Below are 15,559 nucleotides of genomic sequence, written 5' to 3' on the forward strand. Positions count from 1 at the left end.
AGGACATATTAGAATTATTAGATTCTATAGATAAACGGCTTCTGGGATTTGAGGGGTGACTTCATCTGCTTGAGGTTCTACACCGGGAGTTTCAGAACCTCCGAACATCTTTGGAGTTCAGCCAAGAGCAGGTTGAGCAGCTCGCTGCTGAGAACACGTCTCTGCGGGAGTCCGTTTCTTCCCTGGAAGAGGGAATGACGCGGATCACCCAGGACAACAAGATTCTGAAGGAGACGGTTTTGGACCTTCAGGCCCGTAGCATGAGGGATAATTTGGTGTTCGCAGGCCTGCCAGAGCAGACTGGAGGGGCCGAGAACTGCGAGCAAACAATAAAAAACTTTCTCCAGACCCAAATGAAGATGCCCGAAGAAACGGTAAAAAACATCACCTTTCAACGGGTACATCGCCTTGGAGCTAAAAGAGTAGACAGCAGAAGACCTCGTCCCACCGTGGCTAAATTTGAACATTTTAAGCAGAAGGATCTTGTTCGGGTCCTGACATGTATGCTGCCAGGGAGAAGGCAGGAACATGCAGCAATGCCTGACTCGGGTTCAGGGGCCTCAGGTAGACCTTAGCTCCTCTACTGTCCCATCACAGGGGAGGGGGAAGTCCAGGAGGGGGAGGACCCAAACTTACTTTGATGTCCTATGTCTTATATAATCTAGAAGTTGTGCAAATGCAGGGATGGGCGTAGATATTCTGCTGGGATGGGGCTGGGTTGGTGCCCTCGGGCTCCGTGAGGCTCTGTGATGCTGCTGCTTTGGGCCCTGGCAGGATGGGCTGGGGTCTCCACGCTCTGGGTGGCATTTGAACAATAGAGGTGCCTATTGAGGCCAGTGGGGGAGCTAAGCCCAACCAGCCATTCCTCTCCATCCCCACACATTTCTCTCCTCCTGCTCCCTCCCATCATCACACAAACATGCACATAGGACCTTGGGGGGTGGACAAGTCAGGGAGTGCGGGTATGGACCCCATTTCCGCATTCCTGTGGCAACCTGCCCCCCAATTTTATTTGCACCTTATACACTTCCACCGACGACATTCCATGCAAACACACACTTAGGGCCTTGGGAGTGAGCACATTCAACGGCATTTGGCAGGGGGATTTCTCAGCCTCTCCCCGAGTGCCGGTGCCCACTTCCAATTTTAAACTGCACTTAGACACCGAGGGCTGTGGGTGCAAGTGGGGTGGTGCGGTGGTATCAGCTGGCATAGGCCAGACGATGCCTGCAGTGCCCGCTCACCACAGCCATGGAATACACCTCATCAACACTCACTAACACCATATTGGAGCAGGCGGAGGGAGACTAGGGGTCTTAGCACACCTCTGTTGTCTCTTGGCTTCCTGGAGCTGGAGGCTAGGAGGTGGTGGTGGGTTGCTGTGCTCAGCATTGGGCGGGGGAGCCTGCTCAACAGCACCCCAGCAGAAAGGGTTGAACTCTGGGAACCGGTGATGGTTGTACCCCGTGTGCATCAGTATCGGGACCAGAGTGAATAGGGTGTGTATGGGGAGCATGAGTGGGTGTCTGGCGTGCATTTTTGTAAGTCTTTGGTTGTATGTGCATGTGTGAGCATGAGGGAGGGAGTGTGTGACTGTGTTTGTGTATGACTGTATATGTCACGTGGGGCCTTTGACTTCTCCCTTCTCCTAGGACTTCTTTTGATGATATAGATCTTCGTCTCCCCACCATAAACATCCAAAATGCAATTCTCAAACACCCCTTCCCACTCTGCCTCATGGCTCCTCCCAGAACCTTTAAAATGGTGCCCATGTTTCAGGGGAAACCCTTAACAGGACGCCCTGGAGAAGACAAGACAGGTAAGTTCGGTTCATTTACCTATTTAAAATTCAGTCCACACACAGAACACATTACTGTCAAAGAGTTATTGCCCATGGTCAAACTGACTGAATATTATCTGTCCTGTTTAGGTGGAACCAAACCATCCTCCCCCAGCTGGAACCAATCAACCAGACAAACATTTGGACAAAGTGACAAAGAAATAAACAGTTTTTAAAATAAGACTTGAATCAATGATTGCTGCTAGGATTTAAGTTAACGCCATGGTGTGAAATGTAAAAATAGCCACTAGTAACAGTTTCCTCTGTTACAGGGTCATTTAGAAACGGGTCTGTAATTATTTATTAAGCCTGGTATTTGTTATTCAGTCCCTTATTTGTCCACTCTTTTCATTTCTTGAGGCTCACTCTGCACGAATGAACGAAGAAGCAACAGCATTCCAAAGAAAAGTTGAGAAATCCTGTAGAACTGATTAAATAAACATCACAAGAAGAGCAGAGATATGAAATAAGGATTGTTTACTTTCACTCATTCATCTTTGAGATTGGTATTCATCCTTTTAGTTTATGTTTTTGTTACCCAGCCGCCTTTAGATCAAACACACAGCACGGTCTCGTAGCAGACTTAAAAGAGCAGAAGCTGTCACTGGAACAGATTTTTTAGACTCCCTGGCCTCAGCAGTCCTCCTCAGTGTGATGTAAAACCCAACAGGTAAGGCGTCGCAGGCGTTATGGGCATTTGCGTTAAAGGTCACAGCTATAAGACAGATGTAAAGTGGCAGCCAAGTTGCCGCAAAGCGAAAATCCAGATTTTAGCTTTATTTGAAGAGAGGAAATCTCTGCATCATTAATTGTCTATTAAATGAAGATTAGCTGCTGCTTTAGGGCTGATTCATGCTGGATCTCCTGCCATCTCTAGATCTGGCTGTCCAGGGTCTGCTGCATGGTCGCCGCACCGCCACAAGCCTGACGGGAAGCGCAATGACGAAAGCAATATCCATAGAGACAGCTCTGCTCTTCTGCTCACCTGCCTGCCTGCACATTGACCAGTTACATCTCTAAAGTGAAGTGATGCCAGTCACACCCCAAACATCTGCTCTTTCATTCACAGGACCAAGACAGGATGTCACGTCAAACAGCTGGCTGCTCATCAATCTGATGTTTGTGGAAAGCAGAGAGGAATTTGTGGGCACCACGTGTTTCTATGGACGTCAGGAAAATATGTATAAAGATGCAACAACAGATTCATTTGTCCATCCCAACAGTGCCATCATGTGTCCAGTAAACCACAGACGCAACCAGGAATAGGCCGGGTTGTCTCTGAGAAGGACCAATGTCCTCCTGCAGCTGGACAGGAGGAGGACACCCACCTGTAATCCTCAAAAGTTTTGGCTTTAAAAAGCAGCAGCTCTCTGTCCCGTAGTGTGTTTGAGTGTTGAAGAGAAGTTCAGAGGTGCTTCACACGAATCACCCTGTCACCCCTCTGGGATTCATCCAAACATCAGAAAAAAACACATCAACTCTTTCATTTTCACCTGCGCTGTCACACAGCGGGCAGCCGATGCTCTGTCACCACCTGTTGAACAGCAGCCTGTGGGTTTCTGTTCCCATCGCTGACTGTTTTAATCCCTAATCCAACACCTGACTTTTTACCATTCTAAACAAAAGGCAGGAATATTCACAGCGGACGCAAAATTCATCACACTTCCACTCCCGTTGTCCTACCTTTCATCTGTGTCAACTGCAGCAGGGCTCTCCTTCTATCCCGAGTCTCCTTATCCTGGAAGATTCCGCCTCCTCTCCTACCTTTAGCTGCTGTTTATTTTTTTCTTTCTCTGCGTTCGTTGTTGCGTAGAGGCAAGGAGGGAGCTGCCACAGGTGGCAGGAACTACACATGCAGTGGCTGCAGAGGAGAAGGCGGCTGCTGCTGCAGCAGTTCAGTCAGGCACGGCAACATGTGGTCACAGAAAATGTTTCATTTATCCTCTCCTCCTCCTCCTTCTCCTCCCTGTGTGGATGGTGGAGTTTGAAATTGAAAAAAGGAGGCTCTAAGAGAGGGTCCAGACACTCACCCCTCCCCCTCCTCCTCTCCCATCACCATTCACAGCATCATCATCCCCACCCACTCACTTGAGCCCTCGCTGACATCACAAGTCATTCAGGTATCTGTTTTATTAGCAGATCAGTGAGCGTGCTGTGTGCTTAAAACACCAGCAGATGGGTGAGAGAGGGCGCAGCACCCCATGTCTGTCCATCTGCCTGTCTGCCTGCCTGCTGTGAGACAGGAAACCACAGGCGGGAACGTTTTGAACCCAAACTGTTTTTTTTATTTGGGTCGTGTCTGTATTTTGTGATCAGTTTGATCCATCCGTTTTCTGCGTGAGGTTTCCATGACAATTAATGTGCATGTGAAAAATTCATTTTGCTGCTGTTGTGAACACGTAGTGTGTGTGTGTGTGTATGGGGGGGTGAAACTCATCCACCTCTAAATTGGATCAACCTGCAGCCAATAAAACTCACCCATCTCCCCCCTCCTCACCTCTCTCTCTCTCTCTCTCTCTCTCTCTCTCTCTCTCTCTCTCTCTCTCTCTCTCTCTCTCTCTCTCTCTCTCTCTCTCTCTCTCTCTCTCTCTCTCTCTCTCTCTCTCTCCTTGTTTCCACCACTCACCCGAGCTCACTTTCAATCTCACACTCAACAAATGACCAAATGAAGGCGTATTACCCACAAACCCAGTGGTTTGAGTTAAAGTTGATTAAATTGCTCAGGAATTGGACGCATGGAGTCCCACACCTTATTGATAAACTTTATTCTCAAAATAATTTATTATCTGAGAAAGCACAAAAACACCTGTTTTTAGATTGTAAACCACTTAATCGACTTACTTTTTTTTTTTTTTTACAAAAATGTTAAAGAATATTAGCAAGAACATCATTTAATTAACTACATTCTTTCTCGTGTAAAGTGTATTAGTCCGTTGAAAGAATGAGCCATTTTGTAAAGAAAGTCTAATTTGTCACTAAAATGTTTTAATTTGTTTTTCTTTAACATAAAATTGCTTAAGGTTTGTCTGATGAAACATACAGATATACTACCTCTTGACTTAGGTAAATGCATTCTGAAAAAGAAATTATCACCAGACAATTTTCTTATTGACTATATGCTAATCGAACATACTGATGATCTAATTATCATTAAGTGTGAGTTCCTCTATAAAAGCAGACGTTGTGGTCGTCTTCTGGTCCGGAGCACACACCTGCGTGTTAACATCAGGAAGCAACACATCAGCAATGATTCAACAGAAGTTATTGTTGCTGCCTATAATCTGAGACTAGCTAGAAGGTGTCTCGGGTGTCTTTATGTATAAGTGTTTAACACTAAACACAGCGTACCACAAAAGAATACATGGTTAATGCTCCACAGCTTTCTGTCTATGCTCCAGATGTTTGTGTCAGGCTGAGATGATAAGAAGCTAAAGCACGTGAACACATGTTGGGAGCATCTTGGTGACAGAACAGCGAAAGTGAAGAGGATTATCAATCATCTAAACCAAAATTCAATAGTCAATATTATAGTAGTTGTGTGCTTTTTTGGGGTAGAGCCAAACATCCCAGCTGTAAAGTTTTGTTTCAGGTTTTCTTTTTAATGTTCAGACATTTTTATGTATAAGTGTTTAACACCAAACACGTGTGCAGGCAAACACACTGACTGATCTGTTTTGAGAGTGTATAGGACTGATGAAGTAGCAGCTAGTCTGCATGCACAAACAGTGTTAAAATACGTCCTAAACGAAACAGTGCACAGTACAAATAGACAATTGCAAATCAACTGGGTTTAATCCATATTTAAATAAATTGAAGCCTAATTGTTCTAAATGACATATGTAGATGCATCAATGTACAAAAGACATGTGTTTTGCATGTAGTTATAGTTCCCCCCTCTAGGTGGCTCACAGTTAACTGACGCTTATTCTGGGCATTACATAAATCGGAGTTTAATTTTTCTTGTGCGTCTATTGATACACAGTTACATCATATGTCTATAGATTGTTGCTACATTCTTGTTTATTAGATGTCACAGAGCTGCATTTACACTGTCCTGTCCTGACCCCGTGACCCTGAAGTCACGCACCAGGTACGCTTTTTGCGGTTCCTTGTGACGCCTTCAAGTTTTCTTAATAAAGTTCGTAAAACTAAAGTTTACATTCTGACTCATTACGTTTTTAAATCTAATTGACAAGTAATATCGTGTACTTTATAAATAATACGATATTTTGCTTTATTATATCACGCTTATCAAGCATGACACAAAATGTAAATAAAATAGAAAACAAAGTGTGGACAGACTTATTTCATGAGTTAATATTTTAACCCAATAAATACCCAAAATAATGATTTAGTAATATTATCTTTATTATTATTATTATTATTATTATTATTATTATTATTATTATTATTATTATTATTATTATTATTATTATTATATCGGCATAGATAAATGTTTTTTTTTTTTCATTTTCATGTAATAGAACAAATAGTTCCTTTTAGCTGAGTGTTGAAACACCGACTTTTCCGTTGTCCGTGAAGGCAACAGGAGAAGTCCGTTGATTGGTATGTTGGTCTGGGGCGGCGGGAAGAAACCAACGGCGAAGTAAATTTTGTTTAGTCTTGATATAACTGCTGAACTATTGGATAGAAACCCGAACAAAGACTCGGGGTTTTGTTACATTTGACGTTCAAGGACTCAAACCTTCATTTTGTGGATGAGTTTTAAGGATAATCGTTAGTTTAGCATACGAAGTTAGCTAACTAGATAAAAAGCTATTAGCTCTCTTATTATCGACTCTTTTTTTTGATAGCTCGACTACTCTTAGACGATGAGCGATTGCAACGTTAAAGAAGATTTAAATGGTAATTTAAGTGATCGTTGTGCGTGTTATCATGTGTTTGAATTGAATCCTAATTGTTTTCGCCTGTCGCATTGGTGTTAACGCTTGTAGCCAACATCGGGCCTAAGAAGAACAGAAGTGTAGACATGGACGACGGACAAGGGGACAAAGCGGAGCTGGCTGAACAGTCCCTGCTGAACAAACTGATCCACCGCTCTCTGGTGATCAACCAAAACCAGGTGGAGGTCATGCAGGCAGACCCCTCCTCCCCCCTGTTCTCCGTCAAGACCTTTGAGGAGCTCAGACTGTGAGTGCTGATGAGAAGAAAACCTAAATACTAATCATATTTTTTAATTGACCCATTTAAATCTCTTTCTGTCGTGTATGTTAGGAAACCTGAGCTGTTGGAAGGTGTTTACAGCATGGGTTTCAACAGGCCATCAAGAATCCAGGAGAGCGCTTTGCCTTTGATGCTGGCTCAGCCGTGAGTTCACTTGTGCTCTTATGTGATGCTGCCTAAACTGCTACTTTACTAAAGATTTTAAAGGTCTTCTAAACATTATTTAGATGGGGAAAAAATATATTTGCTTCTTTAGATACCAAGTAATTTTTTATGTGTTCTCGTTGGCTGGATTTATTCTAGTTGCTCAACACAACAAAAGTAAAAGTTCATGATCTGGTTCAGAGGGCTGTGATGGTAAATGGCCTGTATTTGCATAGCACAGTTTGGGGTTCCACAACCCCTCAAGGTTCACAACACAATCAGTCATTCACACATTCACACGCTGGTGATGATGAGCTACGATGTAGCCACGGCTGCCATGGGGCGCACTAACAGAGGCGAGGTCTGCAGAACACTGGTGTGACGTGTCCCTCCGACCACCAGTGTCTTACGAGCTGCTGCTGTCAGGATGAAACTCACTGATGCATCATGGGTCATTTTCAATGACTCAATAATTTCCTATCATTCATGTTTTATTAACTCATTCACTGCCAATGACGACTAAAGTCGTCATTTGCATTTTTTACTGTTTGAGCATCGGAACGAGCCCCCGCACTGAGAGAACAAACATCTCAGCCCTGAAGCCGATCTTCATCCGCATACGTCACACGTCACATGATCAGGAAGCAGACCATCCATGTATTAGGAGATCGTTTTGGGCCGTTCCTGTAAAAAAAAGTGAGGCGTGAACCGGAAAAGCGTCTGCCGATCACAATTCGACAACGGATTATGAAAGAACGGATAACGCTCGAAACACGCGGATTCTTCCTGATGTAAGAGGTGAGTCTCCTCTTTGTTTTGGTTGTTTTGGCATCGACATAATCCTAGCGTGCAACGTTCTGTGACTCTTAAAAAACGGTGAGAAACGCTGGCAGCGAAGGCCGTTAGTGATCAGGAAACGGCTGGCAGTGAGTGAGTGAGTTAAATTTAAAACATCTAGAAATAAAATACTGAAATCACAGTTTTTATGAAAGCTGGTGTATAGATGTACATTTACCTATTTAACGTGTTTGTCCTTGTTCAAAAATAGTCTGAGACCAATCACATTTAAACTAGGGAAAAACTTTTGATTAAACTATAATTAAATTAATAAATGAAACAGTATTAAACCCCTGCCTCTTTTCACTTTTGCTCCTAGTCGATACTTAAAAAATGGCTGTAGTTGTATGTATTGTGTAAAATCTCCGCGCACTGGAAAAAGAGCAGTTCAAATCGATCATGAAACCTCCCGAACTCCTGATCCTTCTGCCCCTGAGGAGAGGATAGAGCCCTCTGATCACAGCTGTTTTATGTGAACTCTTTTCTTGTAGACTGCAGAATCTGATCGCTCAGTCTCAGTCTGGTACGGGTAAAACTGCTGCCTTCTGCCTGGCCATGCTCAGCCATGTAAATCCTGCCAATCAGTGGACTCAGGTAAGATGAGCTTCAGAGCTTCTATGGTCTCCTGGACCAGCTGGTGTCTTTAAATCAGAGTGGGAAAACCTCTCTCTCCTTTAGTGTCTGTGTGTCGCTCCAACATATGAGCTAGCCTTGCAGACCGGCCAAGTGATAGAGCAGATGGGGAAGTTCTGCCCAGATGTAAAGCTGGCATATGCCGTCCGAGGGACAAAAGGTATTCCTGCACTTTTAGTCCTCAGCTGGAGTGTGTTGCTGCCTGGTGTAACCTCTAGAGCTGTCTTTGTGTTCAGCCGTGAGAGGGAGCAGGCTGCAGGAGCACATTGTGGTTGGAACACCAGGGACGGTTCTGGACTGGTGCACAAAGTACAAGATGATTGACCCCAAGAAGATTTCCATCTTTGTGCTGGATGAAGCTGATGTGATGATCAACATGCAGGGCCATCGGGATCAGAGTATTCGGATCCACAGGCGGGTTTTCTTCTCACAAAACTCATCACCAATTTAAAGAGCAAGTCAACCCCTGCCAGATTCTTACTCAACTCCCTCTTCATGTTTGAAAAATGCAACAAATGCTGTTGCCTTGCAGACCGAGAGGGCGGAGCTGCAAACCAATACACACACAGGCTCACAACGACATTGTGACATCATAAGGACCAGTTTACATCATAGCATACCTCTTAGCCAATAGCAGTGGCAGATTTAAATTCAAATGCAGTGCAGAGTTTTTACCTGACGACGGCACAACACTGACAGTTTTAGGCAGAATATTTAAATTTTAACTAAGAGGCACTGAAGTGCCAAATTATTGACTACACGTGTCTGCAGCACGATTAGACACACATTTATGTAGTTTATCAGCAAAAAAAAAGTTGATTTGGGGGTGACTTGCTCTTTAAACAATTTCATTTCTGATCATTCCTGTTTTTGATTAAATTTAGGCAGCTAAGCGAAGACTGTCAGATGCTGCTTTTCTCTGCAACATTCGAGGACTCTGTGTTGCAGTTTGCAAAGAGAGTCGTTCCTGATCCTAACATCATCAAGCTGAAGCGGGAAGAGGAGACCCTGGACACCATCAAGCAGTTCTATGTAGTCTGCAGTGGGAAGGAGGACAAGTTCAACTCTCTCTGTAATCTGTACGGATGCCTGACGATCGCACAGACTGTGATCTTCTGCCACGTGAGTGTCAAGTCTGCAAGCTAAACACTCAGATCTATGACTTTAATTATCAACATGAAAAGATATTAGAGATTTAAAAGTCAGTCTTAGACACTGAATGAGTTAGTGCAGCCTAAAGTAAACTCGAGAGTAAAACTGTCCCCAGTCTTTCACACATTTGATTAATTTTATTCAGTTTGATTAAAGGTCAGTCCAGTTTCAACTTTACGTAATTATCCAGTTCAAAAACACCAGGATAAAGCTTTCTGTTCAGGGAAGCCAGTGCAAGGCATCACACTTTAATTGTCATTAATCGTTAAATGACACATATGCAAAACACTCAAACTGCTTTTTACTGTCAGACTAGAAAAATGGCTTCCTGGCTGGCTGCTAGTCTGACCACTGAGGGTCACCAGGTGGCGCTGCTGAGCGGTGAGATGATGGTGGATCAGAGAGCCGCTGTGATTGAACGTTTCAGGAATGGTAAAGAGAAGGTGCTCGTGTCTACAAACGTGTGTTCCAGAGGTGAGAGTCTAACCCAAATATAACAAATAAACAATACATGGGGGCTGCGGGCGGGCCTGGGGGCTAGTTGTAGTTATCTCCCGGGACGCTGCTGTTTGTGACCCCCCGGGTAAATCCTCTGCGTCTCTCGAGAAGGGGTAGGGGCTTTTCTGGTTGCAGTCTCCCTGGGGTCCCTGTGCTCTGGGACAGCTCCTGGATCTCTGGGAATTGGAGCTCCCTCCATCTCCTGCACATCTTTAGGGGGTGGATCTGTGGCCCCTCACACTCTATTCAAACCAAATCAAAGCTTTATTTATAAAGCGCCTTCCGCAACCCTGTCAGGAAGCCCAAGGCGCTGAGCATGGTACAGTACAAAGTTAAAGAAAGTGAATAAATCAGGAAATAAAAGCAATTCAAATTACAGATTACAAATTACAAAAAAGGTGAAACATTCTAGTAGAAGACAAATGTATAAAACAAGGGAAAAAGTGAACTAATGAAAACTGTGAGATAAAATCAACATAAAAGAGGGACAAATTCAAACATGTTCAGGAAACGCCAAGCGGAGGAGGTGGGTTTTTAGGCGACTTGAAGACTGGCAGAGATGGGGACAGCCTAACTGAGGGTGGCAACTGGTTCCATAGTGACGGTGCTAGGACTGAGAAAGCCCGGTCCCCGCGAGGACGACACCTAGAGCGAGGGACAACGAGCTGGCCTTGGTCAGAGGAGCGCAGAGCGCGTGATGGGAAATGTTTGTTCAGGAGCGTGGACGCTCCTATAGAGAAACCTTACATAAACAAGCGCGTGTACACACACAGGTGCTCACATGGTGCTCTCATAAGTATGGACTTGGGCACGTTCAACACATGTCTTAAGGCTGTGGTTGGCACTAAATGCACTGTGATTTATTATCGCGTGATTGTTCAGTAAAACAATGTTGATGTCATCAGGTTGACGCAGTGATAGCTTGCTCCTGTTGTATTGCTGTGTTGTTTTTCTCTTCCTGCAGGTCTAGAAGCAGACTCTTGTTCATTGTTGTTCATTTTTGTGAAACCCACCCCCCCATCCCTTCCTTTTGTCTCTTCCTTTCTCTTTCACCTCTGACTCCGTGTCTGGTCAGAATTAAAAAGCATTCAAAAACAATAAAGTTTTATCAGGCGTGACATTAAAAGCAGACGCTTTAACGCTCCACCTGAGAGTAAATCTGTAAGGCTTGCCACCAGCATTCAGACATTAATTCTGTTTGCTTCACAGCCAGACAGGACACGGGGAAAAAAAAAACATAAATGTGTTTTTGAAGACGTATCTCCTGTTTCTGCTCGTGTTGCTTGCAGGTATTGATGTGGCGCAGGTGACCCTTGTGGTCAACTTCGACCTCCCAGTGAACATGAAAGGAGACGCTGACAATGAGACGTACCTGCATCGCATCGGCCGCTCAGGGCGCTTTGGCAAGCGGGGATTCGCTGTCAACATGGTGGACAGCGAAGAAGACATGGTCGTCCTAAAGCAGATCGAGGAACACTTTGGTCAGCATTTATAAATGATGATTGTGTTCTGAACGACATCCACAAAGATCCTTAACGTCTTTTTCCTCCACAGGCCGAAAAATCACAAAACTGGACACCAGCGAACTTGAACAAATGGAGATGCTTTTGAAATGAACTTGCTGTTCTGTTTCCTTTTGCATGTGAGTGTTTTGTTTGTTTTTTTATAAAGTTTGTTTTTATTTGAAACAAATATATTCTGTTGTTCAGAGCCCACCTTTGTCAATGTTGGATTTTTATGTGTGCTTCATAAATGTTATGTTTTATAACAGCAAGAATATCTTCCTTCTGAACTTCGTACGTCCAGAAGTGGTTTGTTGCTCCAGTCACTAAACGCTGGTTATGCTAAATAAATGCATCTGTTCCACTGAGCTGTGTGTCTGTCTGCACTAACTGCTTACCTGAATCCAGTTTAAAGCTGCATAAAGGTTTCATGATGAATTCATCCCAATGTCGAGCTCAAATTTGGCACTTGGTTTACTTTCAAACAAAATGAGCTGTTGCTGTGTGGATGGAAGCTTTTTAGCTGGCAGCGAACTGGAGCTCTGCGCTGGATCTCACCGCCTGCAGAGTCAAAGTGCCGCTGAAAGCTCTGATCATGCGGATCGCTCACTGCCAGAAGCAGATGTCCACCTGAGACCGCTGATCATCTACTCATCCTCCAACCTCTGGGTCTCAAGCAGTTGGAGCTGGGGCATGAGTTTGTCCAGCTCCTTCTAGGACTCCCCTCAGAGAGACGACTTTATTTTAGTTATTCTGGTGAAGCTGCAGGAGTGTCACACAGGTGGAGCATCTGCAGAATGTTCTCTGCTCCACCTGCGGCCCAGCTGAAGCTCGGTAACGGAAGGCTTCGTCTGGCTTGGGGCTGCCGTGAACCTCCGACCGCTCTTGGTTGTCTGAGTCAGCCGTCCCTGGCGGCTCTGCACCGTCCTAGAGAAGATTTCCTACCATCTTGGCTTGCTAAAGCATTGCTACCCTGTTGGGGGGACCATCACAATCGTTACTTTAAACATCAGATAAAACTTTAGTTTTAATTATTTACTAGACTTTTTCTACCAATTTACAAACGAGTCAATATTACAAGTTAAACATGATTGTACTGAGGATCAGTATTTTGTTTTCCACCCGTAGAAACAGGAAGTGGATGCTCATGTCGACTCGTGACGATGTTGCCCTAGCAACATGGTACCCGTGCCCCCATGACGACCTGTTTTCGGCACGAGGGCAGCCCCTGGTGTCGGAAGGCTGTAACTGCACCTGTTATGGGATTAAAATTGGGTTTCCTCACATTTAATCCAAATCAATCCCAGGCGTCTTTAGTCGTAATGAAGTATATTATTTAAAGTACTTTGATACATTTAGTCATAGTAAAAATGATAATACTTGGCTAAAACAATAAATAGTAAAAGCCCCGCTCAGAAACTGCCACACCAAATCTTTTTTAATGAATTTTTAATGCATTCCAAGTAACCAGTCAGACAGTCAAGTATTCTGGGATTATTCCAGCTAGTAAATATCAAGTCTGTATATCAAAGTTTGAAAAGCAAGGTGGAAATAAATTATAGCTTTAAAACTTTATTAGCTTCTAAATAATTACTATTGGTGCATTTTAATTGATAGATGAGAGAAACAAACAAGCAGCATATTATAAATCAGGATGCATGGGGCTACAATCTGCTGTTCTTCAATTTAATACAAGTTATGGCATTCATCAGAGAGCAACAGGTCCACTTCCATATTGAATCCCCTCACCAGCAGATCCTAGCAGGGTTTTTCCTCTATGGTAAGTCCAGCAGGTGGTGCTTAGCGTAAAGGTCTTCTGTGATCTGGTACACCTCCAAGATGAGAGGCAGGGCCTCCCCCAGCACAGCTACCACCTGCTCAGGGGGGCCAACATTCATCACTTCAAAGAAAGCAGTACGTCCAGGCAGGACAACAAATGCCAGGCCAGCTGCCTTACGGACCAACCACGGGTGGTGCTGAGCCAGAGACTCGTTGTAGGCCTCTGAGCACATGACAGAGGTCTTGCTGTGCTTGTCGCTGGTACGGAGACGCTCTAGGAAGAGCTCCAGCCACCTGAGCGCTCGGTGGAGCCTCAGTAGGGTGCGGCAGCCCGACTCGGGGTGGATGCCAGTCTTGTTCACGTCCACCAGCTGATTCTCGAGCTCATAGCTCACCATGGACTGCACCGTGACGTACTGAGAGCTGCTCTCCCCACTCAGAAAGTTTGACAGGATCTGGATCTTGCTGACGGCGTCTTTAGAAATGAAGGTGAAGACACTGCCCAAGCTGTTCAGGAACCTGTCGGGGGGGATTTAGAAAATGCACACCGTGAGCTGTTTGTCATGTCGCTACAGCTCGGCGCAGAAGAGTCCAGCTTTAACCGGCTAAACGTAATCAGTCAGACCCACGAGGAATTCTAGGAACTCGCCAGCAGCTCCAACAGAAAACTAGGTTACGACCTGAGGCGTTGCTAGGGTAACCACCTGTAAGAGAACCCAACATCTTCCCAGTGGTGTCTGATTTAGATACGTTTGTCTTTAATTGGTCTTTTTTCCTGCATTTCTATACATTAAAGGGTTTTCCTACAAGATTTGAAATGTGTTTATTCATTCAGACCCGTTTCAGCCCCATCCTACGATGGGATTAAAGCTCTAAACTTTAGAGATCAAGAGAAAACAACAATGAAGGCTTTGTTCACCTCGTTTTAATTTTAAACATATTTAGATTATTCAGAACATTAATCTGATACCATGATACATGATCAAGATCAGAGCTTACAAGTGCTTCTGTGGAAAAGTTACAAAAAATTTCTATTTTACCTGTTTAAGATGGTTCACTGAGCGGCCTCAGTTTGGAGAAACAGACTAATTAGATAGAGAGTCATAGCTGCAGTCACAGCGACTTCGCAAACAGATTCCTGTCAGAATTTCATCCTTCAGTAAGAATAACTGTGTCGAGGTTTAAAACAGTGTACACAGATATCATGTGGCCTGGAGGATATTTCTGAGATTAGTTGTTTTAGAACAGGCGTCTCCAACGTCAGGGCCCTCAGAGTAATTTAGTGCAGCCACCAATGCGGTTCTGGAATAGTGGAATTTTATTTTTCCATGTTTACTAATATGATGCCAATTTAGGAGCTGTATAATTTAAAAAAAAATGCACGCCATAAAATAGCCTATGCAATAAAATAAATAAACACATTTTGTGTAAGTGTAGACTCCGAAATTATTTAAAAATCAGTAAAACTGTAGATAATCACTTACTTGACGAGACCACGCCATCCAGCGACGTAGTGTTCTAGATAGACTTCTTTATCGGGCGACAAACATAATTTAAAAGTGTCCAGCACCTCCCGCATGCAGAATTTCTGATTATCTGAAGACCATGAACCTGCCATGGTTCTGGATGAGGATATGTGAACAAAACCACCAAATTAAAGAAGAACTCGTCTTTAATGGCGAGGAAAAAGCTGGAGCTGGGCGAGGGAACCCGGACAGCAAACGCATCACCTACGGGGAGGTTTCAGAGAGCTAAGAAGACGTTTCATCGGTGCTTTTCATCAGTGGAAATGACAGGTCCTTCCTGTTCTGAGCCACGTTTACTGCGCATGCTCAAACGGAAATACACGGGAGATTGAAAGTCTTACTTTCAAAATAAATCCCACTGGAAATGTAAAACGAGAACAACTGAGCTCAATTTTAAACTCGCGGATGAATCAAAATGGAAACTGGAGCCATTTCATTGTATTTAAAGGGAAGCGAAACGAGAA

At 44.1% G+C, this 15,559-nt stretch overlaps 3 protein-coding genes across 6 annotated transcripts in view; 1 reads left to right on the forward strand and 2 right to left on the reverse strand.

Moving 5' to 3' along the window:
• vwa5b1 (von Willebrand factor A domain containing 5B1) overlaps positions 1–5,969 on the reverse strand; it is a 55,597-nt gene extending 49,628 nt beyond the window's left edge. Inside the window, exon 1 of the mRNA XM_054745706.2 lies at positions 3,524–5,969. The gene's annotated coding sequence lies outside the window, so the exon portion shown is untranslated. The remainder of the gene's footprint in view (positions 1–3,523) is intronic.
• A 419-nt stretch (positions 5,970–6,388) lies between these two features.
• Positions 6,389–12,158, forward strand: ddx19a (DEAD-box helicase 19a). Of its 4 annotated transcripts, none has more exons than XM_054745704.1 (11): positions 6,389–6,406; positions 6,655–6,706; positions 6,796–6,991; positions 7,076–7,168; positions 8,497–8,599; positions 8,684–8,798; positions 8,875–9,056; positions 9,527–9,760; positions 10,102–10,264; positions 11,578–11,769; positions 11,843–12,158. In XM_054745704.1, exons 2-11 carry the CDS (start codon positions 6,673–6,675, stop codon positions 11,902–11,904), a joined length of 1,374 nt encoding a protein of 457 aa, XP_054601679.1. In that variant the 5' UTR covers positions 6,389–6,406; positions 6,655–6,672; the 3' UTR covers positions 11,905–12,158. The 4 variants fall into 4 exon arrangements, with proteins under 4 accessions (XP_054601679.1, XP_054601678.1, XP_054601677.1 ...); XM_054745703.2 differs by having other exon boundaries at positions 6,392–6,446; XM_054745702.1 differs by lacking the exon at positions 6,389–6,406 and having other exon boundaries at positions 6,413–6,706.
• A 1,195-nt stretch (positions 12,159–13,353) lies between these two features.
• On the reverse strand, positions 13,354–15,401 carry cptp (ceramide-1-phosphate transfer protein). The gene is made up of 2 exons (XM_015967111.3): positions 15,054–15,401; positions 13,354–14,088 (listed from the first exon to the last, which is right to left on the reverse strand). Exons 1-2 carry the CDS (start codon positions 15,185–15,187, stop codon positions 13,566–13,568), a joined length of 657 nt encoding a protein of 218 aa, XP_015822597.1. The 5' UTR covers positions 15,188–15,401; the 3' UTR covers positions 13,354–13,565.
• Positions 15,402–15,559: the final 158 nt, after the last annotated feature.

This window comes from Nothobranchius furzeri, chromosome 15 (genome assembly GCF_043380555.1).
Source record: "Nothobranchius furzeri strain GRZ-AD chromosome 15, NfurGRZ-RIMD1, whole genome shotgun sequence".
In the NCBI taxonomy this organism is placed as follows: Eukaryota; Metazoa; Chordata; class Actinopteri; order Cyprinodontiformes; family Nothobranchiidae; genus Nothobranchius; species Nothobranchius furzeri.